The following is a 27,983-nucleotide window of genomic DNA, read 5'->3' as shown; positions in this document are numbered from 1 at the left end:
ACACAAGCTCAGAATGAGGATATATTAAAACACGGCACTTGTGCATTTCACAAACAGCAGTTTATAACAGTTCAAACGTTTAAGTTATTACATAAATGTAGTGTTTATTTTTTAAACAAATGTACAGCTACAGCAGTACTTCTTGCTTAATAATATCACACTCCTAACGGTGAACTCTACAACATTTCCCGGGGGGGTATACATATAAAATATACAGATAAACACAATTGCAAACACGCATTTGACAAATGGGTACTACGCTGCATACTCTAACAACACACATTATCGATTGTCAACACATTTCATATTCCTTATTACATGCTGTGTAATAGATGTATATTTTAGCTGTACTAAGTCATCGGTTTCTTGTCCTATCAGTCTCCACTTATTCCAGATACCAACGGCACTTAATTCATATCCAACTGATTAATGCATCAAGCAAAAAACATCAACTGCACCTTCCACGTGTTAAAACCCAACGGTAGGTGGAGGAAAATCGGGCCTGAGAATGAATGTTTACCATCTCTTAGCACTTAATGAAGAAAAAAAAATTACAAAGAGGTTTTACAGGTTTCACTGAGCTTGGGTTCATATTCATTTTAAACATGAGTCATGATCTCTGCAGGACCACGCCATTAGTGCGGACGGGTGGAAGAGTTGTTAAAAAAAATTAAAAATCATAGAACATAAGGAATGGTAAAATTCATCGTCAATAAAATATCATAAATCCTGGTTATTCCAGTGACTTGATAAAATCCATTTGTATGCGAGTACGTCTGTGCTTTGGCGAATACGGATTTTTTTTTTTTTGAAATCCAAGCCACCTTAAATACTTAAAGTCTACATTTAGGTGTGGGAAATGTTAAACATACATTTCTGGCTTGGCAGGGAAATGATTTGAAAACCACACCCATGAAGAAAACTCACGTTCTACACACCCGACACGAGGCAGTGAATTCAGCAAAATGGTACCGGACGAGCAAGAGCGAAGACGGCCAGCGAAAAAGCTACCTGCAGGCTCCGCGGAGAACCAGCCCCGTCACCCTGTCAAGGAAGGGAAGCGTCTACCGCACGAAAACAGAAAACGAGCGGAACCTTTCAAGGTCCGCGAAGAGGAGCTTCTTTATTAAAATCACCGCGTCCTCCAGCGGCACGATGGTCGTGGCTCGTTTAGAAAGTGCAAGACGAGAGCTGATGGAACGATGCACTTCGTGGTAGTAAGACTGAATAAGAGCAGAGGGGTGGGTGACTGAGCCGGAGTAAGGAGCAGAGGGTGTTAGCAGGCTAGGGCCACTGCTGCAGGACCTAAACTGCCGGCTCCAAAGTCAGAGGCGGCAGAGGTGCTGCTTCAGGATCAAGGGGGCAGGATTTCAATATTCAAGGCAAAAGGCGACGGGGTTGTAAATGTGTCCCCAGTCGTCGCTGACATCCTGTATCGATTCCGGCGGCAAAGAGACACCTTCACCATGACAGAGACAACTGGTCCCATCAGGTTACGGCTTGGACAGAGGGGGTGGGGGGTGAATGTTCTTGAAGTTAAGTGTATTGATGAAGGTGAAGTACAACCCCCCCCCCCCGCAACAGTGATGAGACACATGCAGTTGACACAGGAATAATGCGCAATGAGCAGTAAGCATACAGAAAGGGCTCGTAGTTTAAGGTCACGGGCGAGAGATGTTGGGGAATACAGAGTAAAGGGGCAGTGATCCCACTGCAGCAAATCCTCAGGTAGGAAGGGATCAGGTGGGGGGCTGTGGGAACATTGCTGCTGTTTCACCCACCCTTCCCTTTACACATCATATGCTGTAAAAAAATAAATATAATAAAAGTTTTAAGAGTTTTTTTTTTTTTTTAACGATGTGTGCTCTCATCTTTTTTTTTTTTGAGTACTAGATCATCAGGCTTCCATCGCCGCATCCCAGAAACGACAAGACACGGCAGCAGGTGGCAGAACGGTTAAGGAACCTGAGTTACCAGGAAGTTCCCGGCGCTCCGAGAGACGCACCTGCCCGGGAACACACCCGGCTGATGAGGGCTGCGTAAATGACGCAAGGAAAGCTGGAGTGGGAATCAGACTGCCGGGTGTGCAGAGGGTCACGACTCAGTGGGGGAGGGGGCGAGGGAGTCACAATACCAGTGTAGCAGATGTCCGTGCTGAGCAGGAATGAGATGCCGGCGCTGCAGCTGTGAGAGGCTACAGCTGGGGTGGGGGGGACGCGGACACAGCCAGGGTAATGCTAGCGCTACACAGTGAAAATGGTCCTGGGTCCTGGTCATACACGCCCTGGTGGAAGGCTGGCAAGTTGACCTCCAGCATGCAGCCCAGGTCAGGATGAAGCTCCCCATCACCTGGAGAGCATATGGGATGAAGCTGCTGTCAGCTGAAGCTAAAACTACACGGCTTTGGTCCGACAATCACATTCAGATTATTCTGGGCTGCGAAGCTACAACCAGCAATGCATGACGAGCCGATCCCTTTAAATTAAAAGCTAATTGACAGAAGCAGGACCCTCCCGCGCGCGACGGACGCCTTTTAATCATTGTCGGCTTCGGGGGAGAGATTGCTCTTAATAAAGGAGTGGGGTACGCAATGGAAAGCCCATAAATGGTGCCAAAACAGAATCCCGGCAGTAAAAATGCCAATACGCGACACCACGTCATAAATTTCCGCTAGCCCGCCAGTGAAGCACTGGGTAATTAATGAACCGGGGGCCAAGAGCATGGCGCCGGGGGCAGGGAGAGCGGTGGCCGCAGGACGTTCGATATGCATCCATCAGCGAGCTTACACCGGGCCGCAACAGCCCCCCCACCTTCCGCGGCGAACAGTAAACACTGCCGGGACGCCCTCTCAAGGTTATCAGCGGGGTTTAAAGAGAGAAATGGGGCACTCCACAAGTATACGCGAGGTATCTTTGCAGAGGAGTGTCTCAGGTAAGTCAGACCTTGACTCGCCTCAGAACCTTAAGAGACTAGGAGGGAAACCGAAGGATTCCTGTAGACTTCCTGCCAGACGGTGGCCAGCATTTCCATGCACTCATTTACCAGTGCTCTGCGGCGTAATATATTCATTGTCTAATGTGCAATGCTTCTTATAATAGGTAGAAAATATAAGTAGCAATCTTCCCTCTGCCTCCTGTCCCCTTAAATTGTGAACAATGGTACGGGAATCTTCTTTTGCATTATGTGAATTGTTTTTCTGCACGATAACGTCTAACCTGCTGTACCCTTGCTTCAGGAGGAATGTCATTTTATCTTGTTCTCTATCGTACATGACAGATGACAATACAGCTTCGAATGACTTTGCTTGTGACCTAAACAGACCCCTGGGGGTGGGGGGAAGGGGACTGTGTGCCAGGGTGGAGCAAACGCTCTGACAGCCGGAGATCTGCGAGCCATGGAGGCGACGAGGAGAAGGTGATCCGCCCACCTGCAGGGCTGCCGCCGGTGGCTATTCAGTGTCTGCTGGTCTTCAGTGTAAAGAACAAGAAAACGGGCTGGGGGGGGCAGAGAAGAGATGTCAGAGACTCAGTGCCACACGGAGCCGGAGAGAAGAGCCCGAGGAAAAACGCCGGGCCACTCACTTTGTGGTCCCCCATGCAGACCGTGGGCCCGAGAGTGTTGTAGACGATGCCCATCTCGCTGCCGTCCTCCTGCAGGGACAAGCACACACTCCCGTTACTGCTATGCAGGTCATGAAACAAATGGCCGAACGTGGAGGGGAGAGAGAAATACGACACGTCCTCCAACAAAGGATGGAGTTTAGGGAGGCAGATTGGAAAAAGAAAAAAAGAAAGATAAATAGCAGGCAGGCGATAAATAACTAGATGACACGTGTCGCCCTAAGTGAGTGACAGTTCTCATGTGGGACAAAGGGCTGCAGTAATGGCCCCCGTTCCGGGTCACGGCCACTCACCCTGTGCATGATGTCGCGGGCCGTGTGGGACATGAGGATCCGGTCACACCAGGAGGGACATCGCGTGTTCATGTACTGCGTGGGCTTAGTGTACTCCTCACTGTAGGGGTAACTGGGTAAAGCGACACACACACACACACACACACACACACACACACACACACAGGGTTAAGGGGGAAGGGCTGGGTGGGGGCTGAGGCACTCCATGGTTCAGAGAGCTATGCACCTGGGTGGGAAGGTGATGTCCTCTTCTGTGAGGACATCGTGGAACGCCATCACCTCCTTGTCGTACTTCAGAAGCTGCAAGAAAAAAAAACCATATAGTCCGAGATGTAAAGCTCAGGTCCAGAAAGTAAAAATCCAGACCAAGATTTTATTTCAACCAACCAGCTGAGTATAAAGAATCGCAGTCACAGTCACTGGGAGTACTGAACTGGTCGGTTGAAAACACTTGTGGAACACGTTGGTCCGGATTTCTACTTTCTGGACCTGAACCTTCCACCTCTGCAGGTAGTTAACAATTTAGAGAGACATTCGAAGATTAGATTAAATTAACTTTATTGATCCCAGGAGAAAATGGTGGTGCAGTGGATAGCACTGTTGCTGACCCGGGTTCGAGTCTCCGCCTGGGTCACATGTGTGTGGAGTTTGCATGTTCTCCCCATGTCGTCGTGGGGTTTCCTCTGGGTACTCCGGTTTCCCCCCCACAGCACAAAAACACGCTGAGGCTAATTGGACTTGCTAAATTGCCCGTAGGTGTGCATGTGTGAGTGAATGGTATGTGAGTGTGCCCTGCGATGGGTTGGCCCCCCATCCTGGGTTGTATCCCTGCCTCATGCCCGTTGCTTCTGGGATAGGCTCCGGACCCCCCGCGACCCAGTAGGATAAGCTGTTTGGAAAATGGATGGATGGATGGATTTTATTCCTATCTGTGAACATTTTTAAGATTCACAGAAGAGGGCAAGGTACTGCAAGTCTGTTTTGACAGAGTTCACATGCTGAAACATGTTTGGACATTTCATCAGGATATTTTTGATATCGAAGGACAGCATCAAAACACGCGGAGTCCCAGCAAGCTGCCCGACTTCTGCTGGTCCCTTAAGAGGGACGTTCATAAGGCCAAATACAGCAGAAAATCATACATTTCTATTTTTTGGATAAATCACTTACACTAGGTACATGCTCTATAAATACACATATAGCATAAAATATCCTATATGATTTTGATTTGTGTGATAAAAAAAAAAGTAAAAACGTGTTGACCAGTGTTATAGAAGAAGTAGTGTTATAAACACAGGAAGGCCATTCTGCCAGACTTGCTTGCCTGATTATTCCAACATGAAAATATTTTATACAGGAGTCATTTACATGAGAGATAAATAAGCAATAAATGTGAGACTCCTTATCCAGTATAGAGGACATTTTCTGCCCATGCGACGAGAAAACAGTGCATGTGTGGTGAACGTGGTAAAGGTGACATAAGGTGATGGGAGAGTCGGCCTAGACACCCCCCCCGTACCTCTCTACCATTGTCTTCTCTGAAGACTGCCTGGTGCAGGTACGCAAACTGCTTGGTCTCAATGTGAAGCAGAACCTAGAGAGGCCAAAGAGACAGTGGACGGGGACATGGAGACGTTTAGAGGCCTTCATTGCGTAGATGGTGGTGGTGGTTGGGGGGGAGTGGCACTGCGGGAGGGGTTACCCTGTGGTCGTCATCTTTGTCCTCACAGATGATCTTCTCCACCTCATTGCTGCTGTCCTTCTTCACTGTCTGGACCTCCGCCGACCGGGCCAGGGCCTGTGGACACACGCAGATGTCTGACAAGCCTGGAATCCCCCCCCCCCCCCCCCACCCTCCCACCCTATGCTTGCGGGACCAGAGCCGTACCTGAACCAGGCTCAATGTGTCCAGCCGGAAATTAAAATCCCCAAAGAGGAAGAAGGGGAGAGATGTGTAGCTGCTGTCGGATATTCTGGGGGGAAAAGAGGGATAGCTACGGTCAGTAAGCAAAGAGGGATAGCTACGGTCAGTAAGCAAAGAGGGATAGCTACGGTCAATAAGCAAAGAGGGATAGCTACGGTCAATAAGCAAAGAGGGATACCTACAGTCAGTAAGCAAAGAGGGATAGCTACGGTCAGTAAGCAAAGAGGGATAGCTACGGTCAGTAAGCAAAGAGGGATAGCTATAGTCAATAAGCAAAGAGGGATAGCTATGGTCAGTAAGCAAAGAGGGATAGCTATAGTCAGTAAGCAAAGAGGGATAGCTACGGTAAATAAGCAAAGAGGGATAGCTACGGTCAATAAGCAAAGAGGGATAGCTATGGTCAATAAGCAAAAAGGGATAGCTACGGTCAATAAGCAAAAAGGGATAGCTACGGTCAGTAAGCAAAGAGGGATAACTATAGTCAATAAGCAAAGAGGGATAGCTATGGTCAATAAGCAAAGAGGGATAGCTATAGTCAGTAAGCAAAGAGGGATAGCTATGGTCAGTAAGCAAAGAGGGATAGCTACGGTAAATAAGCAAAAAGGGATAGCTATGGTCAGTAAGCAAAGAGGGATAACTATAGTCAATAAGCAAAGAGGGATAGCTATGGTCAATAAGCAAAGAGGGATAGCTATAGTCAGTAAGCAAAGAGGGATAGCTATGGTCAGTAAGCAAAGAGGGATAGCTACGGTAAATAAGCAAAAAGGGATAGCTATGGTCAATAAGCAAGGAGGGATAGCTACGGTCAATAAGCAAAGAGGGATAGCTATGGTCAATAAGCAAAAAGGGATAGCTACGGTCAATAAGCAAAAAGGGATAGCTACAGTCAGTAAGCAAAGAGGGATACCTATAGTCAGTAAGCAAAGTCGGATGGTGAAGAGCAGTCAGGCAAGCAGACCGGGCCTGACCTGCTTAGGAAAAGTTGTGACTCCTCCTAAGCTTTTCAGTTAGTAACTGATATTGCGATGTGTGACAAAAAAAGGTGCATTAACAAATTTCACAGATGCTTTTGTCCAAAGAACTGTACAAGGATCAGAAAACCGGGTTAGAGTGTCTAGGGCAGCTGGGGTTAATGGTCTCATTCAAAGGCCCAAGGGTGACATTACAATGCCAGCCAAGGGATTAGAACCAACAAGCTTACGGCCAACCCACAGGGCCAGATACTGTAATACTGGTGAAGCCTAGAACGTCCTGCAGAATATAATATAATAAAGTGAATGTGATAAAAGTGACCCGCCCCCACCTGTCAATGACGTAGCGCAGGGCATTCCTGCGATTGGCCGAGTAGATGGAGGGGCTGGAATTGCAGGCAATGAGGTTGGAGGCGTCGTGAAAGAGGTGGACATTGACCAAGTCGAGGCCCCTGCAAGAACAGCAAGGTCAAACTGACATTCAGAGGACCCCACCCCCCCCCCCCTGCACCCCACCCGGGAACCTGCAATGTCAGGCAGCTGCTTATCGCGGCTGCATTTTAAAGCATCAATCTTACGGTGACTGTAAAATGATTAAAATCGCGAGGCAGCATATTTACCATAAACAGATTCCTGTCATAAACAGATTCCTGTCATAAACACAGCTTATCACTGCCCAGATCAGAGGGCAAGGTAAACAAAAAAAACGAAAATGAAATGACTACAGGCCACATGTTTAGCCCAGGGCGCTGCCTTCTGCTTTCTTCTGTTTTATGCTTTTGACAAAAAAGAAACTGCAAGCATTCAGAGGAGAAATTTTCAGTAGGTAAAAGTGCAAGCAAGACATGACTCGCACGGTAGGCCCAGGGTCCCAAAGAGAGCTGATTTAACAGCCACTATCCCTGCAGCCCCTCCACCCGGGGCGTGCAGCACAGGTTAAATAGCCCCTGCCCACACGGGGACATTAGTCACCCCCCCCTTGGCGTTCCCTCATTTTTTTCCTCTTCTCCCTGCCACCTGGTGACGATTAATGTACATCTGAGAGGCACAGTGTTGACTCACTAGAGTGACTCCAGCAGCACTCTGGGAATTGGGCTCCCTTTATCACAGCGAGGCGGGGGGAGGACATGAGAGAGCAAACAGTGGCTATTGTACGTGGAGTCGCACTGCACGTTTGCTGACATGTGTTGGGGACGCGAGCTCCCACCAGGCGACACCCCGCAGCACTCAGGGCGAGACTTACTGGTTGTGGATGATCCACCGCGATCTCATATAGCCTTTCCTGGACCACTTGAACTGCAAAATGAATGAAGGAAGGTTAGAAACAAGGCTTAGTGACCAGATCCCGCAGTTATGTATAGATGACAAAATACTCAAGAGTGCACAGCACAGGACAACATCAAGAGTTTAGAAAACTCCAGTGTTGAGATTCTTATTTGCGTCACTTTGGCTTATGGTCTTTCCATGATCTCCATCCATTTGTTTACCATTAAAACTGACGGACATTTCTAAGGGCGTCGTTCGATGGCCAACGGTGACATCACTTTGCCGAGCACGACATTTGAACTGGTGACCTGGGTACACGCCAGAACAGGGTACACGCCAGAACAGGGTACACGCCAGAGAGCCCACAAGTAGGTGTCTGTAGATTCGGTGAACTACAGAATTAAGCAGTATCGTAATCTACGGGGCCGGAGTTTGACTGTAGTTTCCTGTAAGGGTTCAATTTGTTAAATAATTCTGCAGTAGAAACAGGTGAAAGTTGTGAGGATCTACAAGTAAAAGCACAAGCTAAGCGGCCGAGTGTGAAACTGGGAAATTCCTAAAGGAACCCAGATCCAGGATTTTAAGTGGTGAAAAGGTCAATAAAAGCTGACTCCCAGATGCCCAGAAATTCCCCCAGAACCCCGCAGACCTCCGGAGGCACCTTCAATCCTCCCACCGGCGTTACATACTCACATCTGGCCAGAAATTCTTGGGGAATTTTTCTTTCTCTATCATCGTCACTCCATCTAGCGAGCCGACGAATCTGTTCCGCCCCGACACAGCTTTGAATTCCTTCGCTGGGGGTTGGGTTGGGGGAGGGGGGGGGGGGTGAGGTAAAAGAGTGAAAAAACATGCAAACACCAATCAATAAGCTAATGCAGCACTCATGGAAGCCACATCAATGATAAACAGATCTATAACCGGCCCATTAGCTGCCTGAGGACCAGATCCGGAGGTACGACAAGCTGGACAGAACGGCATCATTGGGAGATTTAAAGCTCTTCTATCGCCTGATTCATTTCAGGTACTTGTGGTGCCGCTGGACTGTGCATTGGGAAAACGATTTTGTTAACGGCATTTGCTTAATGCCCACTTGGTTCTGTCCCACCCCCAGATGTATAAATCTTGTCAAACGAGGGGAGAATAAGAAGTAAACATTCGAAAATATTTAGAACTAAAAAAGAAGTTTCAGTCCCTCAGTTTGCCTATTGAAAATGCTCACTGCAGTTATCGTTCAAACGAACAGTTCAAGCATGGTGAGGCAAAGGCACCGGTGTCATTTGCATGTAGCCGTCTGACTAGCGACAATGCTGCTAAATTTGTTTCTCTCTGGTGTACATTCTGCTGAGGGCCGGTCTATTGTTTAAGGATAAGAGCTTTCAGGTGAATGAATAATGTAAATACTGCTCCAGTCCAGGAGCTGAGGCCTCGCTTGTGTTTATGTTGCTAGCGGTCAGACGCAGTGTTTGCACATGCTGTTGGGAGAGGCCAACCATGACATCACCAAAGCCACTGGGAGAGGCCAACCATGACATCACCAAAGCCCATTTTTAACCAGAGCGGACAACAACGAGAGGTTGCTTTTTAACATAACCGGGTTGATTCTCTTTTTAATAAATGGCTGGCGGGCGAATATAAATTTTTATACCTACCATTAAAATCATACTGGTATATGTTCTTCAGGGTCTTGTGGACGAAGTACATGCTGCCAAGGGCCTAAACGACAAACCAAACAAGGAAAGAAACCTTTGTAATGCATGCATGCATGCGCATCTCTATTTTAATGCGTTCATGTGTTATTCACAAATTCCAATATGGACTCTGTAACAAATATAACATATTACACAGCATTTTGTATGTGTTATGGAGTTAAAACAACACCTGTGATAAGCAGCTATATTTGCAAGCTGCAAGCTATAATAAAATACTAAAGACAAACTTCACGTTAGTGATCTGGCTCAATTACAACACGCCCCCTCTGCCAATGGCCGTGAAGTTTTATGGGAGACTCTGCAATCCAGACTGGAGCACTTACAGGATTCAGCTCCGGCTTTCCTGAAAAAGCCTTTGCAGAGCCAAGTCCTGCATTAGGGCTCAAGGTACTAAGGTTATTTGCAGAAGGGCCAATTGGATCAGACGCTATTGTGCCCGGACAGGCGCGCACCTCTTCATTTGTCAGCCCTCCCCCAGCCTTGCCAAACCCCTCTCCTTTTCACTACTTCACCCCCCCCGAAAAGGTACACACCCACACTTTACCTAACCATCACCACTGACACGGCCTGACAATTTTTTAATGTACTGACTGCCTGCTTCACTGATCTGATTAATCACACCCCCGGAGATCAATAGAAACAGAAAATTAAATCATTTAAAACGGATTAAGCGATAGGGCTGATGTGGGCATTCACAACTCCGGCACGCTGGGGGTGTTGGACCCCTAACACACAAAATGGCAGATTAATCTTAAGGTCAAAACGATCCTCACGTAAAGTGACAGAGCTGTCCCCTTGACCACAGTGACATGAGGGGGGGCCTTCGGGGCATGGCGGTCGGCCGGGTCTGTTCGCGGCTCGGATGCCGACTCTCACGGACCCAGCAGGACCTCAGTCTGACGGATAATCCGCTACTAGCCAGTTTAGGTTAAAAAGTCAGTAACTTTGTGGAAAAACAACCATCCAGCTGTTTAACTCATTCTTATTAATTGGATTTACTCATTTAATTTGGTTTGCGAAAGCAGCTACAGTGCGGATGAAGCTTGACAGTCTGGGGTTAAACTCCCTGTCCCTCCTTCCTCTCCTCCTCCTCTTTTTTACTCTCTATTCCTCTCGCCCAATCCTTCCCTCCTTTCTTAGACCCCAACAGCAGGTTCACCCATCTTCATCAATCAGCCCGCCGTGCAGTTTAATAAAAATGTATTGACTTGCGAGTGATTTTTTATCAAAACACCATTTATACCGGTGTACACATGGCACCACCCCCCCGCCCCCCACCCCCCCCATCCTCAGCCCTGGCAAAGGCGCTGATCTGTGGCCGAAGTTAAACAAATTGAAAATCAATGCTGGAGTCGCGGATGAAATGAGAACGATTAGAGGGGGACTGGGGCCTTGTTTCCAGGAGGGGGTGGGGCATCGTCTGAGCCCCCCCACGCGTTATTTATCGTTTGTGAATGGGAGAGAGAATCGATAATTTTAATCTGGAGTTAAATTTATTAACTTTGCTCAGCGCCCCCCCTCCAAGTCCTGGTGTACCAGTCCCGCAGAGAGGAGGATGAGGAAGAGCAGTACCAACCACTCCGGGTGACACAGAGCCAGATGGAGAGGCCACTGCGCACTGCGGCGCCTGAAGTCACGAATCAGGCTGGATTCTCAGGTCACTGACAGCCCCGTAAGACGCAATCCTGCAAGGCTGCAGCCATGGCGATGAGCGGCAGCCCCTCGGTAACCGGGCGACACAAACACGCAGTCATAAAGCACACAATCCACACGCTGCCAGCTCCAAATGTACGTCCAACCGGACGCGCTCGTCGAGTCGGCCATCCTGCACGCGTGTTGGCATACAAGCCTGACAGCGGGACGGGAGAAGGCGAGCAAACACAGCGGACTGAGCAAACACGAGCAGAACACGTGGTATTTTAATCATGTGCTCTGGCTGCCAAGTAGCGAGCCAGAAATGAACCTGATGGAGGTAACGCCTCACAAAGAAGGAATCTCAAACAATAGCCTGAGGTCGCTCTGCACTCTGACACACTCAGGTAAAATCGTGGTCAGCCCCCCTGAGGGCAAGGGCCCACCACACACACCGCCGAACATGAACACAGGGCGGGCATCACAAGCTAACCATGTGACCACGCTGAAGCTCTCTTCAGCCCGTTCTGACATACGAGGCCAAGCTTCCGGGTGGCACAGCCCCCGAGCCACGTTCCCTCTGCCGTGCCAGAGCGGTACGGCGCCCGCGGATGCCAAACCCGGCTGGCACTGTTTGCTTTCCATCAAGGCCAGGATCCTGGCCAAGGCCGCTGATAATAAGCCGATGCCTCAGTAATTTAAAAAAAAAAAAATGGACAAAGTCACTGGGCTCGCTTAAACTGGCTCGTTTTCATAAAATGTTAATTAGTCTTCTGGGACAGCATCCAAACACCTCCAGGTAAAAAAGTGGAACAAACAATTGTAATAGAAAAAAATGCACTATTACCAGTTATTTTTTAAATTTAAAAATGACACAGCTACATAAAGAGGTGTAGACTTTGATTAGTCATTTTCTGAAGACTCTGCATTACACTGAGAGCAAAACAGATAAATGTGTACGTTAATATCTGTGCTCATTTGGCTTCACTGGGCAGTTCAGTGGGCAGCTCTGTCACTCTCTTCATGTGGCTCCTGCATGTTAACCCTGCATTCTGCAGGTTTAATCCAGATATGCTGGTTTGCTCCAGCAGTCCAAAGACAAGCAGTTAGATTAGCTGGCATGAAACTTGCCCTAAGCACGTGATTACATGTGTGCCCAGTGATGGACTGGGCACACATGTAGACTGATGTCTTCCCTGGCTCTATGGACAAGTGGTTGGAAGAAGGATGGATTATGTTTTTACATAAAGAAGAAAGCTCATAAACGGCATGTTTAAAAATGAAAAAAAGAAAAACTACTAGAAGGTGCAATGAAACATCACTTAAGCAATCATGAATTACGATGTCAGAACAAGCCAGTTGAAGAAGACGTCTGTCTGAAGCAGGTCTGGCAATGAAAAGACAAACCTTTGCAGTAAGTCTAAGATCTGACTGCTATGGCAACAATGCTCAACTCTGCCATTTACAGATGTTTTTTCATTGTCAAAAATACAAAAAAAAATGTAAAAGTTGAATATTGCAATAGACTGATAAACCTACATCAGTGATCCTTAACAGTTCTTAGCTGTCTCTACTCAACACTGCTCCTAGTGGCCATAAATGTCACATTCAGGAAACCAATGCAACAGTAAATCAAATCAACAAGTGACACGTTTGTTTGTTTACTCTATATACACGGGCGGTTTAAATACAACAAACCGCTGTTATTATCAAGTCATAAATGCAGTGCATATTTTCAGGGACCATGATTAAGTCACTGGACAGCTCCATTACTGACTAGCTCAATGAAGAAACATAAAAGACAAAAATTTACATTAATTTCATGTTTGATATTAATTGTCAGATCCCGCCGCCCACTAACTCTCCACGATGCGAAGTAGCTGGTCACAGCGTCCACCAGGGTGTAATGCTTGCAGCATTCACTCAAAATTCGGTGCGCAGATGAGCAGCTCAAGTTTGACAGTTAAGGAGCAGTGAGTCATTCATTTCAGTTTTACCAAGAGAATATATTCCAGGCCAAAATTAACAAGGAATAAAACCTATGAAGTTTATTTTAAAAATCTAACTGAACGCTACATTGTCTTCCCCTGTTTTTCCAAACTCTAGTTCTCAAAATCTGCTTCACTGCAGAACAGTAAGAAGTGAAATGCATTTGCCAGACTGCTGGCTCCCTCTAGTGGTGATAGTCAAGGCAATCAGTTTGCTTGTTTTACAAAACAATTCACTGCCTGTGTGGTACACCATTCTAAACTTCTATACAGGCTGCAATCTTGTGTGCATCTGCTCCTGATGAAACGAATTAATTTGTTATTATCTGATTAAAGGTTATAACCTAGCCTGAGATGCTTTTCACATCACTGCTCCCATTGAGGTCATGGTTACCGAAAGCCTCCACTGGCCTCTGTGTTCCTGACAGGCCTTCAAGACACCAGAATGTGACAATCTTGGCTACTCCTGTCTTTCTCTGTAAACCCAGCATGTCCTTTTACTGGATCCAAACGCTGGTCCAGCGCTGAGCAATACCGGGTGTGGAATCTCACCGTGAAACTGTCCACAGCCTTGAAGTTACTGTCCACGTAGATGCAGACTCTGTCGAAGTCCCTCATCTCCTCGCTTGACTCTATTTTCCTGGGAGAGACAAAGGAGCAGTCTGCTGCCAGTGTGTACCATGACGACTGATTTAATGTTAATGCCATATGCAGTAACACAGGCCATTCCTTAAATGCCGGCAGCCCCTCTTTATGGATTGTTTTCAGTTATATTCATGCATCTCTAATGTTTTCCCACTTGTTAGCATGAGCCATACATCATATTATGTGACATTACTGCAATGCATCTGTTGCATGAACTAGATCCAATCAAGACGACCTGGTTACTACGGTAACCAAGTCTGGCACATCGTTTCTTAGGACAAAAAGACGCAACGAACAGGGTGGAAACTTGCTGTGGAGCAACAACACGTGTGGCCCCTGCCCAGGACCCCTTACCAGATGAAATTCTCGGTGTGGCTCATGTTGGACATGTACTCCTTCCCCCCCACCTCTTGGAAATGCAGGGCCACAAAGCGAGGCCTGTACGTGTGGATCGTCTGCAGAGACACGACAGCTCACATCAGACCGAGTGACATTACCGGGTCGCTCTGCTCTGCACACCTGCACCGGGTGATGCAACTAAGCACTTCTGGTCATACTTTAACACATTAACTGCACCCTCATTGTGCCTATATATTGCATTCATAGAACATTCAGTGCACCTTCATAATGCCTCTATAATGCATTCATAGAACATTCAATGCACATTCATAATGCCTCTATAATACATTCATAGAACATTCAGTGCACCTTCATAATGCATTCATAAGCAGCATGTAACTGCACCTCAACATCCTAACATACCTTAACACCTTTAAGTTTATTGAACCTGTTAGGGTAAGTTATGATATCAAAGTATACATACATGTTGCCTATGAATGTTTTATAAATGTATTATGGATGCATTTTGAAGGTGCACTGAATGTTCTACGAATACATTATGAATGCACAGTTAATATAAAGTTATCACACATTTATACAGCTGAAATCATGCCTAGAGCAACTGGCTTTTGCTACCTGCTCAATGGTACAACAGAAACAAGGTACAGACAGGGGTGCTGTGGCACTCGGTGGATTCGGGATCAATGCGTATTCAATTCTATATTTACATATATTTATACAGATCCATCTATGTACATTTGGGAAAGGGTTGCAACATGTGCACACAGTGTGAATATGAAGCCACCATCAGACATTGTGTTTTGTGAATGACCTACAGAGTAATGTGTTATTTATATACAGCTAATTACAATTACATCAATAAACCAAACATTCAAAAACAGAAACTGGATGCAACATTCAGAAAGATTCCGGAATAGTTTTGAGAGCCTTTACACTTGGAAAGCTTTTGCAAAGTTAATTGCTCAAACACAAAAGCAAATCCTGACAGCAACATCTCATAAAGAAAACACCGGCTCCTCAGTGGAAAAATGATCAACACAGCGCCCTCTGCTGGAAACGGTTTGCAATAACAAGCAAGGGGGGTTATTCCGCGGATGCCACGCAGGATGGGGAGGGCTGCACAGGCACCAAACTCACCGTGAAGAATTCCCGGAGCCACTCGCTCTCAATTTCTCCAAGCTGGGGAGGAAAGAGAGACTTTTAGGTACCGCACAATCGGGACAGGACATCTTCTGAAGTCCCTTTTAAATAACACATCAAACAGCACTACACACAAGATCCACATACAAACAAATAGACAAGGGACCAATGCAGAGTCATACCAAGACGACGGGACAGAACTCATTAGAACATCTTGGACTTGTATTACAAGGAAAACAGTTAGAGATAAAACCACTGAAAAAGGCTTTTCTATGTACACAATATAAAAACTTATATCCATGAGAATTCTCTGCCAAGTACTGCGCCAATCCGAAGGGAAGACAAAAAAGAAAATAAAAAAATGACATTAGAATTGATTTCATTTCATGTAAGTTGTCACACGGCAGTGCAGTGAGACGGAGAGTATTCTGTTTATAACTGCATGCAATGACACAAATAATAAGGGACAGAGAAATACCTTATCGGGATGTACAGACATTCAGTAAATTCTCCCCTCGCCCTCAGCAGCCCTGTGTCACACTGTCTAAAGGGCACTAATCTACTCCGGCCCAAGCACACGGCCAGCAGCGAAAGGAAGACGGGGAACCAAAAGGGGGGGCGGCGGAGCCAGATAAACTTAGGAAGCGCAGGCTGACTAAAACAGCCGCAGGATGGCTTTGGAGCTGCAGCCACGCATAGCGTCACAGGCGCAGGCTGGCACAGGCTGGCTCTGACTGGCACAGTCTGGCGCTGACTGGCACAGGTTGGCACAGTCTGGCACAGGCTGGCGCTGACTGGCACAGGCGAAAGGGTGAATGACAGCTGAGGTTTTTATAAAAGGTGGCATGATTAAAAAAAATACAATTTTTGTTTTCAAATGAAAACCTTCATAAACTAACAATTTAGGTGTCTAAAATGCATCAGACATTTCTGATGCATAATATTTAGTTATATTAATTGCAATTGCTCCAACCACCTTTCAAGCTCATTTCAATTAAACAGACACCTGCAGAAGTGTTTGTCCTTCATATCAAGTTTACATATACAATTTAAAACTAAATATCTCTTTTTCCTGGTTGTGCCACCTGACATTTGACGTAATATAAATTTACAGAGAAATGTTTTTCAATCATCTTAACGGCTTTAAAACCAGTGTTTTGCAACTCAAGAGTTTAAAGGCTTCAAACACAGAATCAAACCTGACTAATTAAGTTTTTTAATTACTTAAATACCAATTTTAATAGTTTTTTAAGAGCTTTCTCTGCTCAGTCGTTTGACCGGACACCCCACCAAACATTTTTGAAGTCTGAGATAAAAAATGTCAAAACTGTATATTTTATTATGTTGTACATAGTGTACATTGTAATTATACACATTTGTATACATGTGAATATTTAATGTAAATGCACTGCAAATGTATTCACATTAAAGAGGATTCATACAATATTGCCAGGCATGTAATGTATTATGTAAAAAAAAAAAAAACGATCGACTCGAGAGACAAAATAATGCAACATTCACCCAGATGCCGTCTCCAGACAGAGTGTGACAGGGACACAGAGCATGTTTCCTGCCCTGTAGGTAAGGAGAGTCCCTGTGGACTTGGGACCAGATCTGCTGTGCACAAATGACTCTGCTTCCCATTGAAAAATTCCATTATTTTCCAGACCGGTCAGGGGGGGGGAGACAGTAAAAGTTGTCAGGGCAGCAGTTGGGGGGTGGGGGTGGAGAGGGTTGGCATAGACTGTTTGCTAAATCGGTGTTCCTTCAGATGATGCCACTCTGGGCAGTTGCCCATCTTGCCCGGACCAGTACCTGCCACTGGCAGCCACTAGAGGGCAATGCTTCTGCCTGCCAGATGGCTGAATGCTCGCCCATGTTCACAATGTGGGACCAGCTTTACACATACTTTGCATTTTGCTTTCCATTCACATTTGAGATCTATAGTCATCCAGTTACAATATTTGGGACTGGAAATGCAGGAAATGTAAACTGCAAATAACCCTACATCTGTATTCCTTGCTGTAGATGAATCAAGCATGGACCCCACAGACAGACAACGCCAAGCCTGCACCCATCTCCTCGGTTTGCTCTTCATTGTGTACTGTGCACATTCTGGCACCGACAACCAGCTCACATCAATGAATTAATCAAAAACAATAATAAGTAAATACAGATATCTTTTTATAATACATGGTAGATTTCCAATTTCCAATTTCTTGCAATAGTACGAAAAAAAATCTAAATATTTCCGTTCTTTCCGCTTTCCATACTTGAAAAACACCAAAATCAAATTCAGTTCTGCACAGGACCCCTGCTGCTTCCCCAGAGTTAAAACCCAAGAGTTTTATACTGTCACTTGTGTTAAAAATGGGGAAATAAAATTATATCCTGGAAAGCCGGTATTGGCCATGAGAGTCTGGGTCACAACACCGGTGTCACCGCTGCAGGAAGTGAGGGGGTGGCAGCTGGTTTGCATACCCCATTTGCATGGGGATATGGACATCTGGAGAACCACCAAAGCAGCATCTCATGGGCTTCACGTTTCGCCATCAGTGTCCCACCCCTGCACCCCAGCCCCTCTTGGCCGCGAAAGGAGTCCAATGGGACAAGTTACTTAAAGCAGTGTTTATGAAACCGGGCCTCAGGGACCCCCGGGCAGTCCATGTTTTTGCTCCCACCGGGAGCTGGGAGGGAGCAGAAAAGTGGACGTCTGGCAGGGAGTGGGGACAGAGCAAAAACATGGACGGTGTAGGGGTCTGTGAGGACCAGGTTGAGAAACACTCTCCTAAAGGGCAAAGATGCCAGCGATATTGCATCCCTACAGGAGGAAAGCAACATCTACAGGCACAGAAATAGACCCTCATAATACGATCATCGGTCCCTGCAGGTCACTCTGTAACAAATAGCTCTTGGAAACCTTCCCTATCCAGAGAGTAAAGAGTGAGGTAAGGTTATAGCCCCAGTCCTGACCCTCAAAGTGCCAGAAAATTAGCAAACCTAGCTCAACTAATTAAGTTACTCACCTCTTAAGTACTCACAGCGCTACAGAAACCACATCATACCGCACTGCGATTTACATGTACAGCGTCAATTACACACAACTTAGGGCTGCCACTAACGACTATTTTTCTACAGATTACTCTATCGACTAGTTTACCAACTGGTCGATTAATATAAATGATTAAATTTCCTCCAGGAAATCAAATTGACCTTTTAAGTTCATTTTATTTTGACAACAACGAACTGTATGTCATTGCAGGGCTTTACATAAAAGATGCTGGCTTTTCAGTACTTTATGGGCACAATCTGATAAGCAGATTAGTAGTACAATATGCCTCAAATATTAAGGAGATGTGTATAGTCATGCCCAAAAGTCAGTAATCTGTGAAGGTTCGGCATGCCTTTCTACCTATTTTCTGTATCCACTTGTCCTATTCAGGACTGCAGGGGGTCGGGAGCCTATCCCAGGTGCAAGGCAGGGAACAACCCAGGATGCGCCACCGACCCATTGCAGGACACACTCACACCAATAGGCAGTTTGGCAACTCCAATCAACCTATGCATGTTTGTGGACTGTGGTGGGGGGGAAAACGGGAATACAGGTATACTGCAATACCCACAGGGAGCCATGTCAGAGACTCAGAGGTATGAGGCAACAGTGATAAACACTGCACCACTGTTCCACCCTGGGGGGTCTCTTTATGCTTACTAAATTTGCTTGGCGAAGCAGGTCACATGCGACTGATTTGGCAAATCCTGGAAGTGATAAGTGCTGAAGCAGAGGGGAAGAAAGGGGCAGCTCAGCAACTGCACATCCTTTAAAGGAGGAGATATTGTGGTTAAAATAGGTAAAAAGACATTGGTGGCATGGTGGTACTTTTTTGCAGATTAAAGCCCGTTTCTGTTTTGGTAAATAACGTTTTCATTTTTATTTCAGCTCATGGACTATTTTTTTTTTTTAATTTAGTGTCTATTTTCCTGTCAACACTGGTCCCATCAAGCCCAAATTGCAGGATCACACCCTGGCATCATTTATCAATGGAAAATTAGCCTAAGCCTAGATTCTAGCCTAAATATTTTTGCAAACACCTATTCAATGGAGATTCTAAGGTAGCAGGCAGACAACTTTATGTCTTTAATAATGAGTGTGTTTAGCAGCTACAAGGACAAAAGATATTTAAATGTTCCATTCCGTACGAATGGAAATTTAATAAACATGTATAAACAAAACACTGAAAAGCACACGCAGAATTTATGGGTTAGATAAATATATGATATTGTTATTTTGAAACATAAAACTGTAGTCTTGGAAACAAATCATAAAGCTGTTTGTTTGCTGATGACGATAATGGAGGTATACATACAGAAAGTGCTGCATTACTCTGCAGCGAAACATTATGTAAGCTTAACACTGTTTATCTTGTCATTAGTATTAATGCCTGAATGACCTTTTAATAAATGCTGGGAAAATCCCAGTCCATCAGTTTTTGCTTTTCCAGAGTTGGATTGTGGTCATGGACTACGAGGTGGGAGGGGCATGAAGTCATGAGCACTTGTCTGTTTACTTTGGGAAAAAGAAATCTTAAACCGTCAAAGCCTGCTCACCCTCAAAAATACAGCAGAACGCCATGAAACGCTGACCTGGGTAGATCAAGCTGAAAAACAGCCAGGAAACACGTGAAATAACGCCCAGCACCGTTATCTTACCGCACCATCTCACATTAACTCTAAACTCGTTGGCCAGGCTGGATCCTGACATCGCACTACAAGCGGAAGAGGGGCAGAGAAAGCATAGACCAAGGCCCATACGCTTCCATGTTAGGAAGTGTCTCTACATACAAATCCCCCAGACTCCCCCTCCTGGGAAAGGAACCTTTCTGTTTTTACAGAAACCTTAACATCTACGGCGGGACCCGACGTATTTTCTATGGCACCAAATATGGGAGCCGGAAAATCTGCCCTGGAGCCAAATTTCCATGAGCGAGTCTCTCTGAAATCTCTCAAACTATAAATACGGCCTTAACAACACGTTCAAAAACAAAAGAAAGCAGAGCCTATGTGGGGAAGAAGTCACACGCCAGGCGTCCCTTTTTGTTACGCTCCAGCGCAGTCGAGGTGCGACGTCTTCGCCTCCATCACGTGTTTACGTTGCGCGAGACCAGAACTTGACACCGATTTAGAACACGCTGCCGAATAAGAGTTTAACCCAAATTCCCGGGTCTGTTTGGGTGTCACGGCCTTTTCCAGAGACAGTTAGATTTATTGCTGTGTAATAAGTAAACAAAGGAGTCCCCCAGGACTGGCAGCGACAACGTACTGTCACTTTAAACTGATTTTACTTATACGGCTGGCTGTATAACCATACCTTGCTCACTGATGCAAAGCAAGGACCATCCCGAGGTTCTTAAAGTGTTTTGCAGCCGTGATATCGGCTGACCCACTGCGTACGTCATCTCCTAAATTACAAACCCTTTTCCTTTAAGAGACATTTGCATGCAAACGGACTCGTGCAGCTGCCGCTCTTGCGGCCCAGCGTCAATAAACAGGCACCACATCACGCACAGAAACGGATCCCGCAACGTCGCCCGCTCCACTGCCTGCTTTTCAGCGCAGCCGACTCACTGTCATGCACGCGGCGATTGTGTGCAGGTCTCTTTTAAGCTTTTAGAAAAGTTTTTTTACATTTACATGTACTCAGCGAGTGAATTGATAAGGGAGTTTAAAGATGGGTCAGAATCCATGAGTGGGATAAGTAAACCTTGCATGACAATGTTGCATAAAGGGACCCTGACAGACTGTGATACAGTGTTAACACAGCGTGCCATTTGGGAAAATGAGACTACTAATGCTTAAAGATTAAGGAAAACTGTGAAATGAAACGTTTGCCTTTGGGATAAGCATTATGCTGTCAGCTCATCCATGCCAACATATGGGTGGGCAGGTGAGAATTTCTCACATGCTGCAGGACTGCTGAGACATGCATGGCGAGAGATTCATCCCAAATAAGATAGTTACATCAAAATAGGGGAAACATGAGATTCACTATGACCATCATTTCCTAGCACGTCTGTGTCGTGAAAGTCTCCAGTGCTAACCCTCACACCGCAGTGTCAGTTGTATGCCGGCTTTAAGTCCCTTACTGCGCTGGACGACCAGAAGCCAGAAAGCGCGTTTACTCTGTGACACCATGAAACGTGACTGAAACTTTTGAAATGAACTGAGGCAGAACACACAGGGGGTCCACCCAGGGGGAAGTGGAAGGCATGCAGCAAGGGACTGTGAGCCTCCAGGGAGAAAAGCCCTGTGATTGAGAAGAAGCAGAGCTCCTGCCTGTCTTTACGGATGGTCCTGCTGCAACCTTGATTTCACCAAATGTATCATACCTAGAAATGTATCGTACCTAGAAGGGGCATACCTAGAAATGTATCAAACCTAGAAATTCTGAACCCCTAACAAAATGCTACCATGGACCCCGCTGCCTAATTTTATGTATTCAAGGGCCCCTATGAAGTGCTGCCCCTCTGAATTGAGGGGAATCTAGGGAACCCGCACCCCTGCTGCACCTCTGATCATATTGCCCATAACTGGGAGAGTTCCGAAAGCAACAATTTACCATTTACTACAGCATGGGAGAGACGGTGCGGGTTTTTGGGGTGACCTCTCAATCGGCCAATGGCAGCGGGACCCCAGGACAGCTTTATTATTGGCTGATTGAGAGGTCATCCCAAAATCTCGCACCCACAGCGGCTCTCCATGGGTCAGGTTCGCCACCCCTGTATAACAGTGATGGAGTTCACTTCAGCTTCCTATTTAACTCCCAATACAAAATCATACATAACAAAAGGAGTGTGGGGCTCTGCTGGACAGGACCCTGCGCTCATTACTGAAGGATCAGCCGTTTCCACGGCAGGCAGACTGACGTCACCATCGGGCCCTTGAGCAAGGCCCCTAACCCCGACCGCAACAAACACCCTCTCACCTGGCTTTCTGTGCATGTTGCTTTAGATGAAAGCATCAGACAAAGCAATAAAGAAATATATCATAACACAGCCACTGCTGCCTCCACGTTGCTGTGTGTGACTCTGTGCCCTGTCATATACCAGCATCTGATCCAAGGTGTTTGCTGGGGCTCAGTGGGCTAAGCCTGATCAGGAGGTCACCGGGTCGAGCCCAGCCAGAGCACGTCTATAGGCCCTTAACCCCCAGCTCCCTGGGCAATGCCCTCACCTACAGAGAGCAAAATGGGAGAATCATAAAGAAAATTTCCCCATGGGGATAAATAAAGATGCATTATTAATAATTACCCTATGCGATCAGAGGCAGGCTCCACGGGGACCAATAAAGTATCTATTATAATTAATGATTACCCTATGCGATCAGAGGCAGGCTCCAGGCACATCACAATGTTGCATTGGCTGGATGGATGGATGTATGGATGGATGGACTATAGTGACTAATTACACTAGTCTCAAGCTTGTAAGAACAGAATGCAGCTGTTAAAAGGTATCCCGTTTCTAAACTGAGCTCTGTTTAATGGCTACTTAGTTATGGTATACTTGTAGTAGTTTACAAAGGATGGCGTGATGAACAAAGAAGTATCCATTTTAGCTATATCCCAACAGCTTTGTCAAGTACTACACTGAGTGGACAGATCAGATTTTCAAAGGGCTTTACCAATGGATAGATAGCAAGCGTAATGCTACAGGAATCTTGATTGCGCAGAACTTTGAGAGCAAACGGACTTACCTTCTCATTCCTTTCAACCTTTTCCACTGGGGTCATGATAAGCAGTGAACACATGACAATGTTTTACTATCAAAACGTCAGTCTCTATTGTGTAAGGTATATAAAACTTCTCTTTTAAGTTCATTACATACTAGTGAACTAGAGACTCTTACACACTTTCAAAAGACTTCAAGAGAAGTAAAGTCAGAATAGAAACTGAACCAACTACGTTAATCTGGAGAACTTCAGCCATATTCTACTGTAAAACACAATGGAGGACCTGTTGACAACACTGTAATGTAGAGTTAAATTACACAGAAAATACAGGGAAGTTTCAGGAAACATATAACCTTCATATTTAATGTATTAACTGGAGAAGCATAACGTAAATTTACACCATTTGGCTGTGTGTATATCAAACCATCTAATTTCAAATGAATTATATCCCATTCACTTTCAACAACCACTTGTTTTTGAAAATGTACGGGAACCTGGAACCCATCCCAGAAAGCAAAGTACAGAAGGTGATTTAAAATCCTGGATGGAATTCGGATTCATTACAGGGCACATGCAATCACACGTTAAAGGTAATTTACACGCCAACCCCCGTCATCGCCCTGCAGGAGACACCCAAACAAACACCAAGCCGACGCGTACACTTTATACTACCAGTGCAAAGGAAACACTCACACGTCCATGGTTGTGGGTTTGATGCCTCTGAACCAGTCAAACGTGTTAGGAAAAAAAAAAAACACCGTAAATTCTTAGAATACATCCGTCACATAAAAGATAAATTAAGAATCCTGCTTAGTTTGTCCCTGTTATGTGATCGCGGCAAGTTTTCCTACTCCTATTCAAAAGCCTCCTATAAGACGCGGGAGAGTAAATGGAGTGAAGGTGAAGGCTGATGCAGCTTTTGATTCAAACTCATTCTCCATGACAGGAGGCATCGCCCCCGCTGACAAGCTGTTATAATCTATGCTGGGTTTTGGGTCACTAGGTTTCATTTTGTGCCCTGAGATGAGCTGGTATCCCCTGCCTTGTGTCCAAAGCTTAGACGCGGTTTTCAAGTGAAATATTTGGTAAATGTAAGCCTAAACTGACCCATGCGACACCCCTGTCACAGTAATATTTGCATTTTATTCTTGAATTGCATTTTCTTTTATTGGCGCTTTTCCACAGATTCCTTACGTAAAACCTACTGCAATCTGAAACTCCTGTAAGCTCTAAAATCCTCAAAATCTATATAAGACTTGCAGGATTTTATTTCTATATTGATGGATGGATAAAAAGCTGTGAGTAAAGCGGTGGACAGCGCTTCTCGAGGGCTTTTAAGGCGCAGTTGTGCGCCCTTAATTTCCTGTTTTATTTGAATAGACACACGATCCAAGAGCTCGGCAGTGATAGGCAGCGGCTGTGACGGCGGATCTACGCCTTCGCCACCCACAGCAAGCTCGCAACGCTAACGCGTATACAGGAGGGGGGCAAAAACTTCACTCCCGGGACGTAGGTACATCTACATATTCGAATGGAAAAAAACGAATATTTCACTAACTGTTGTATGTAACCATACACGAAATATTGCTAGCATTTTTAAATTGAAATATGTCACTGCTATCAGGATGGTAATGTAAATAACTGACAAGGTGCTAGGCGATCGTTCCAGTCCCAAGACTGAATATTCATGCAATAGCATCGACCTGTCCGATTATTCGGCCAGACGCAAAAAACACATTCCTTTCGCGCAAATTCTGCACGCGACTGACAATAATGCACGAATTGCTCAATGCATCAATTCCGCAACACCACTCGCGTGGAAACTACAGAATGAAAGTGCCAATTCGCTATCTACATTAAACCCCGGTAGCGTTTCCTAATTTAAACAACTCCCTGGTTAAGAATAAGCCATGGCTGACTCTTAAGTTTTAATTTCCAAGTACTTACATTGTCAAAAAGTGACCCGACATTTGCAGTGACTAGCAGGGCGTCAGTGTAGGTTCCCATGATAACGATCGAGCTCCACAAATAGTCCGAGGAGAAGGATTGTGGCAGACTTGCTGGTTATCCCGCACGTACAATGTATCTGTATACAAACAGCAGGATGAATGTCTGGCGCCAACGACTATAAAACACTATCTAACGCTTGAGTCGGAATAGACCTCTGCGACAGACATATTAGTTGTTCTCATGCTGTTTGTTTTCTCCTAGCGCTGTGAAACCCAGCTTCTCTCCAGGCTCCCTCTCTTCAGGCTGACACCTTGCGAGGAACCGACATGACAGGGGCCTCTTCTCGTCCCCGCATAGCAACTGGACCTGGTTCCCAGCAGAATTAAGTCCGGCACGGCGTGTCTGCCGCATTTAAACGCACCACCGTCCTGTCTGAGTCTAGCGCCGCTGGTGTTAATGTTACGTTAGTGGCGCTCCGGAGCTCCGCCCAGGCATTGCACTGTAGTGTGTTTATTCAGATGGCGTTTCCGCCAGACCCAGCGCACAATGATCGAGTAAAGTCTTGCTGGATTATTAGGAGATTACCATCTTGGAATGGACGATCTAAGGAGCAGAGAAGACTTGAAGTAGGCCTAGCAGCTGTAATCGCAGAATGAAATTACATTCATCCGCCATTCTGCCGTAATAAACTGTCATTTTAATGTAGTTTATGGCAAGTTTTAAGTGTGCACCAGTGAAGCTACCAGTGAAGAAAAGATACTGGACTGAAAGTCACAGTACTAGGTTAAGAGGCGCACGGGTCTTGAACTGTGGTCTGTACCTAAGCGGAAATTTACTACGTCTATAATCCCAGTTCCACCATCTCTGTAGGTTGGCAGGTACTGGAAATGCTAGAGATGATTGTGGCGATATTTACGCGCCAGTGTAAATCACTAATGATGAAGTCTCCTGCTAATAACTTACATTTCCATTCTGGTTGAACGGGTTCTTCTTCGTGTCCAATGGCCTCAGGTGACCAAAGAAGTAGTATTTCAGTCAAAAATAAATGATTTACCCTTTCAAATAGGCATGAGCTTTTTAAAGGAAGTATACAGTAGAGACAGATAACGCGGTACAAGCAGGCGTCTTATATGGTTAAAATGGATAATTAAAACTTGACCGTAAAGCCAGTTTGAGACAGTTTAAAAGGCAAAAATTAAAATGTGGGCCTGTTTTCTAATAAGCAAGAGGTATGACTTTGACTGCTCTTCAAAGACTGCAACTCAGAATGGGCTTAATCAACATGCATAACAAACTCAGGTAAAAACCATGTCCGGAACTAATTTCAAACTAAAAAACGTAAGAAGTCAACTGACTGGAAATGTGGGGTCATTCTTTCCTGATTGTATTTCACTAGCTTGTTAAATTTGAAAGCCAAATCACATAAAACCCACCACTCCAGTTTCAAATAACTATTTTGCTGTTCTGTCCCTATTCCAACACTCAAATTCTGCAACACACATAACTTTCAAACATTTGCAGCATTAAAACTACTTCAAAAGCTCACACACACCTTTCTGTTCTTAAGTATTCCATTTGTTCATCCAGACGACTTGTGTTATCTTGCACCAAGACATTAGCAGAAGATCCTCTAAGTACATGGTTTGTGAGGTAGGGCCTTAATGGAATAAGGTGCTCATTTGGAATAAGATTTGGGGAATTTGAAGGCCAAATCAACACCTTGAACACTTTGTCATGTTCCTCAAAATATTACTGAATATTTTGCAGCAGGGCGCACTATCCTGCTGAAAGAGGTCACACTATCAAGGAATATGGTCGCCATGAAGTGGTGTCCATGGTGTGCAACAATGCTTATGTAGCGTGTATGTGTCAAGCTAACATCCATATGAATGCCAAGCCTCAAGGTTTCCCAGCAGAATTTTGCCCAGATCACATTGCCTCCACTGTCTTTCCTTCTTCCCTGCATCATGGTGCCATCTCTTCCCCAGGTAAACAACACAGCACCTGGCCATCCACATGATGTAACAGAATATTTGACTTATCAGACCAGACCACTTTCTTCCATTGCTCCATGGTCCAGTTCTGATGCTCTCAAGACCATTGTAGGCCCTTTCGTTGGTGGACAGAGCATGGACACTCTGACCAGTCTGCAACTATGCAAGCTGCAATGCGCTGTGTTCTTACACATTTTCCAACAATTTGTGTTACAGTAGCTCTTCTGTGGGATGAGATCATATGGGCTAGCCTTTGATCCCCATGTGCATCAATGACCCTGTCCCTGGTTCACTGGTTATCCCTCCGGGACTGCTTTTGGTAGGTGCTGATCACTGCAAGCCCCACTAGACCTGCCGTTCTGGAGATGGTCTGACCCAGTCATCTAGTCATCACATTTTGATGTTTGTCAGTGTCACTCAGATCCGTACATTTGCCCATTTTTCCTGCTTCCAACACATCAGCTGACTGTTCACTTGCCTACCATATAATGGCACCCTTGACAGGTGTCACTGTAACAGGAAAATCTACGTTATTTTCTTCAGATGTCAGTGGTTTTAATTTTATGGCTATAAGGGAAGTTTCGTGCCACTTTTAAAGGGACTATGCTCAGTGGCTAGAAAATTTATTTAGTCAGGTACAATAGATTGAACCCAGTTTGAAATGTAGTTCTTCAAATGGATAAGATAGTTCTGCGTCTACACGAACCATGGATCAGACCCTCTAGTTACAAATGGAGAAACCGCCTTTTGTACTACCCAAGAG

At 45.5% G+C, this 27,983-nt stretch overlaps 1 protein-coding gene across 1 annotated transcript; it reads right to left on the bottom strand.

Moving 5' to 3' along the window:
• Positions 1-8: 8 nt before the first annotated feature.
• On the bottom strand, positions 9-25,712 carry inpp5l (inositol polyphosphate-5-phosphatase L). The gene is made up of 16 exons (XM_048978478.1): positions 25,224-25,712; positions 15,549-15,590; positions 14,406-14,506; positions 13,959-14,046; positions 9,727-9,790; positions 8,768-8,871; positions 8,052-8,104; positions 7,141-7,260; positions 5,802-5,886; positions 5,616-5,711; positions 5,433-5,507; positions 4,140-4,213; positions 3,914-4,025; positions 3,582-3,650; positions 3,428-3,494; positions 9-2,349 (listed from the first exon to the last, which is right to left on the bottom strand). The coding sequence occupies exons 1-15, from the start codon at positions 25,281-25,283 to the stop codon at positions 3,453-3,455; spliced, it is 1,185 nt and encodes a 394-aa protein (XP_048834435.1). The 5' UTR covers positions 25,284-25,712; the 3' UTR covers positions 9-2,349; positions 3,428-3,452.
• Between the last annotated feature and the right edge of the window lie 2,271 nt (positions 25,713-27,983).

The sequence above is a fragment of the Brienomyrus brachyistius genome, chromosome 2 (assembly GCF_023856365.1).
Source record: "Brienomyrus brachyistius isolate T26 chromosome 2, BBRACH_0.4, whole genome shotgun sequence".
Lineage (NCBI taxonomy): Eukaryota > Metazoa > Chordata > Actinopteri > Osteoglossiformes > Mormyridae > Brienomyrus > Brienomyrus brachyistius.
The sequence above is the reverse complement of the archived record's forward strand: the minus strand, read 5'-3'. Positions and strand labels throughout refer to the sequence as shown.

What these genes read in the sequence shown, in the direction of transcription:
- inpp5l (XM_048978478.1), bottom strand. Translation starts at nt 25,283, where the DNA reads ATGGGAACCTACACTGACGCCCTGCTAGTCACTGCAAATGTCGGGTCA. An exon ending in GACATCACCTTCCCACCCAG is followed by an intron (nt 4,026 to 4,139) that starts GTGCATAGCTCT and finishes CGCTTTACCCAG; the next exon opens with TTACCCCTACAGTGAGGAGT. An exon ending in CCCGCGACATCATGCACAGG is followed by an intron (nt 3,651 to 3,913) that starts GTGAGTGGCCGT and finishes TTGTCCCTGCAG; the next exon opens with GAGGACGGCAGCGAGATGGG.